At 55.0% G+C, this 4,201-nt stretch overlaps 1 protein-coding gene across 1 annotated transcript in view; it reads right to left on the bottom strand.

Moving 5' to 3' along the window:
- The window catches only part of LOC113940837 (rho guanine nucleotide exchange factor 2-like), a gene marked incomplete at its 3' end in the record, with an annotated part of 5,918 nt that extends 4,584 nt beyond the window's left edge, over positions 1–1,334 (bottom strand). The window contains exons 1-3 of the mRNA XM_027631988.1: positions 1,307–1,334; positions 571–709; positions 370–434 (exon numbers count right to left, since the gene is read on the bottom strand). Of these exons, the coding sequence (XP_027487789.1) occupies positions 370–434; positions 571–709; positions 1,307–1,334 (232 nt within the window). The remainder of the gene's footprint in view (positions 1–369; positions 435–570; positions 710–1,306) is intronic.
- Positions 1,335–4,201: the final 2,867 nt, after the last annotated feature.

The raw sequence follows: 4,201 nt of genomic DNA, 5'->3' as shown, positions 1-4,201 counted from the left end.
TTGGGAAGGTTTGGGAAGGGAAGGGAAGGGAAGGTTTGGGAAGGGAAGGTTTGGGAAGGTTTGGGAAGGTTTGGGAAGGGAAGGTTAGGTTTCGGAAGGGAAGGTTTCGGAAGGGAAGGTTTCGGAAGGGAAGGTTTGGGAAGGGAAGGTTTGGGAAGGGAAGGGAAGGTTTGGGAAGGGAAGGGAAGAGAAGGTTTGGGAAGGTTTGGGAAGGTTTGGGAAGGGAAGGGAAGGGAAGGTTCAGGAATGTTTGGGAAGGTTCAGGAAGGTTCGGGAAGGTTCAGGAAGGTTCAGGAAGGTTCGGGAAGGTTTGGGAAGATTCGGGAAGGTTCAGGAAGGTTCGGGAAGGTTCAGGGAGGCCCCACTCACTCTTGTTCCGCAGCGACACCGACTGCAGGGCCGAGCTGTTCTTCAGCAGCGCCGCCTTCTGCTGCGGGGGGGGGGGGGGGAGTGGGGAGGTGTCACTGTCCCCTCGTGTCCCCAAACCCTCCATTCCAGCCCCAGATCCCCCCCTGGAGCTGTTTAAACCCCCCCTTCCCCCTCAGCTCATTCCCCCTCCCCACACTCACCTTCTGCTTCACCTTGGTGCAGTTGGGCAGCGTGTCCTTGCAGCGGTTGTGGATGGTGACGTTGCAGGCTGGGGGGGGACAGGGGGAGGTGACAGGGAGGGGACAGGGGATAGGGGAGGTGGCAGGGACAGGGGGAGGTGACAGGGGGCAGGGGAGGTGGTAGGGAGGTGACAGGGACAGGGGGGAGGTGGCAGGGGACAGGGGAGGTGGCAGGGACAGGGGGAGGTGACAGGGACAAGGGGAGGTGACAGGGACAGGGGGAGGTGACAGGGAGGTGGCAGGGGACAGGGGAGGTGACAGGGACAGGGGGAGGTGACAGGGACAGGGGGGAGGTGGCAGGGAGGTGGCAGGGGACAGGGGAGGTGACAGGGACAGGGGGAGGTGACAGGGACAGGGGGAGGTGACAGGGGAGTGGCAGGGGACAGGAGGAGGTGACAGGGGACAGGGGGAGGTGACAGGGACACCCTCCTGTCACCCCCTTCCTCCCCTGAGCCCGGCAGAGCGATGGGAGCAGATGGGTTGGGAATGAGGGAGGATGAGGATGGAATTGGGAATGGCTGCTGGGGAACAGCTGGGACATGGGGGGGACACCCTGAGGGGACACTGAGCCCACCCTGGACAAGCCACCCCGGAAAAATCACCCTGGAAAAGTCACCCTGGAAAAGCCACCCTGGAAAAGCCACCCTGGAAAAGCTACTGTGGGAAATCCACCCTGAAAATCACCCTGGAAAAACCACCCCGGAAAAGCCACCCTGGAAAAATCATCCTTGCAAAGACACCTTGGGAAAGCCACTGTGGCAAATCCATCCCGGAAAAGCCATCCTGGAAAAGTCACCCTGAAAAAGTCACCCTGGAAAAGTCACCCTGGAAAAGCCACCCTGGAAAAGCCACCCTGGAAAAGCCACTCTGGAAAAGCCACTCTGGAAAAGCCACTCTGGAAAAGCTATCCTGGAAAAGCCACCTTGGAAAAGCTAGTGTGGCAAATCCACCCTGGAAAAGCCATCCTGGAAAAATCATCCTGGAAAAGTCATCCTGGAAAAGTTACTGTGGCAAATCCACCCAGGAAGAGCCATCCTGGAAAAGCCACCCTGGAAAATCCACCTTAGAAAAGCCACCTTGGAAAAGCCACTCTGGAAAAGCCACTCTGGAAAAGCCACTCTGGAAAAGCCACCCTGGAAAAGCCACTCTGGAAAAGCCACCTTGGAAAAGCCACCCTGGAAAAGCCACCCTGGAAAAATCATCCTGGCAAAGACACCTTGGGAAAGCCACTGTGGCAAATCCATCCCGGAAAAGCCACCTTGGAAAAACCACCCTGGAAAAGCCACCCTGGAAAAGCCACCCTGGAAAAGCCACCCTGGACAAGCTACTGTGGCAAATCAACCCTGGAAAAGCCATCCTGGAAAATCCACCCTGGAAAAGCCATCCTGGAAAAATCATCCTGGAAAAGCCATCCTGGAAAAGCCACTCTGGAAAAATCATCCTGGAAAAATCATCATGGCAAAGCCACCCTGGAAAAGGTACTCTGGAAAAATCATCCTGGAAAAGCCATCCTGGAAAAGCTACTGTGGCAAAGCCATCCTGGAAAAATCATCCTGGAAAAGCCATCCTGGACAAGCTACTGTGGCAAATCCACCCAGGAAAAGCCATCCTGGAAAAGGTAGTCTGGAAAAATCATTCTGGAAAAGCTACTGTGGCAAATCCACCCTGGAAAAGCCATCCTGGAAAATCCACCCTGGAAAAATCATCATGGAAAAGCCACTCTGGAAAAGCCATCCTGGAAAAGCTACTGTGGCAAATCCACCCAGGGAAAGCCATCCTGGAAAAGCCACTCTGGAAAAGCCATCCTGGGAAAGTCCTCCTGGAAAAGCCACCTTGGAAAAGCCACCCTGGAAAAGTCACTCTGGAAAAATCATCCTGGAAAAATCATCCCGGCAAATCCACCCTGGAAAAGCCGCCCTGGAGAAGCTGCAGTGACAAACCCACCCCGGCAATTCCATTCTGGCACATCCACCCCCGGCACATCCCCCCCGGCAGAGTCATCCCGGGATCCCCACTGCGGCAAAGCCCGGCTGGAAAAACCAGCCAGGAAAATTCCGGCCCGGAAAAACCGCCCCGGAAAGAGCCACTGCGGCAAATCCACCCTGGGAAAAACAGCCCTGGGAAAAACATTCCAGCCTGGGAAAGGGAGCCCTGGAAAAACCATTCCAGGCTGGGAAAGGGAGCCCTGGAAAAACCATTCCAGGCTGGGAAAGGGAGCCCTGGAAAAACCATTCCAGGCTGGGAAAGGGAGCCCTGGAAAAACCATTCCAGGCTGGGAAAGGGAGCCTGGAAAAACCATTCCAGCCTGGGAAAAACAGCCCTGGAAAAACCATTCCAGGCTGGGAAATGCAGACCTGGAAAAACTGGGAAAGGCAGCCCTGGAAAAACCATTCCAGACTGGGAAAAGCAGCCTGGAAAAACCATTCCAGGCTGGGAAAAGCAGCCCTGGAAAAACCATTCCAGGCTGGGAAAAACAGCCCTGGGAAAACCATTCCAGGCTGGGAAAAACAGCCCTGGGAAAACCATTCCAGCCTGGGAAAAACAGCCCTGGGAAAATCATTCCAGCCTGGGAAAAACAGCCCTGGGAAAATCATTCCAGCCTAGGAAAGGGAGCCTGGAAAACCATTCCAGTCTGGGAAAGGCAGCCCTGGAAAAACCATTCCAGGCTGGGAAAGGGAGCCTGGAAAAACTGGGAAAGGCAGCCCTGGAAAAACCATTCCAGTCTGGGAAAGGGAGCCTGGAAAAAACATTGCAGTCTGGGAAAAAGCCCTGGAAAAACCATTCCAGCCTGGGAAAAACAGCCCTGGGAAAACATTCCAGCCTGGGAAAGGGAGCCTGGAAAAACCATTCCAGGCTGGGAAAGGCAGCCCTGGAAAAAACATTCCAGGCTGGGAAAAGCCACTGCGGCAAAGCCACCCCTGGAAAAGCCACCCTGGCAATGCCATCCTGGAAGAGCCAGCCTGGCAAAGCTTCTCTGGCAGTGCCATCCTGGCAAAGGCACTGCAGTAAAGCCACCCTGGCAATGCCAACCTGAAAAAAAACCACCCCAGCAAATCCTGGCAATTCTGCCCTGGCAAATCCACCCCAGCAAACCCACCCTGGCAGTGCCAACCTGAAAATACCACCCCAGCAAATCTACCCTGGCAATTCTGCCCTGGCAAATCCACCTCAGCAAATCCAACCAAGCAAAGCCACCCTGGAAAAGTCACCCTGGCAATTCTGCCCTGGCAATGCCAACCTGAAAATACCACCCCATCAAACCCACCCCAGCAAATCTACCCTGGCAGTGCCAACCTGAAAAAAAAACACCCCAGCAAACCCAGCCTGGCAATTCTGCCCTGGCAGTGCCAACCTTAAAAAACCACCCCAGCAAATCCTGGCAATTCTGCCCTGGCAAATCCAACCCAGCAATTCCAACTCATCAAACCCACCATGGCAATTCTGCCCTGGCAAATGCCAACCTGAAAAAACCCACCCCAGCAAATCCTGGCAATTCCACCCCAGCAAACCCACCCTGGCAATGCCAACCTGAAAAAATCACCCCAGCAAACCCACCCTGGAAAAGCCACCCTGGCAATGACAACCTGAAAATA

This window comes from Corapipo altera, unplaced genomic scaffold (genome assembly GCF_003945725.1).
Source record: "Corapipo altera isolate COAL_440 unplaced genomic scaffold, ASM394572v1 60263, whole genome shotgun sequence".
Lineage (NCBI taxonomy): Eukaryota > Metazoa > Chordata > Aves > Passeriformes > Pipridae > Corapipo > Corapipo altera.
Note: the sequence above shows the minus strand (reverse complement) of the source record. Positions and strands in the feature narration are given on the sequence as shown.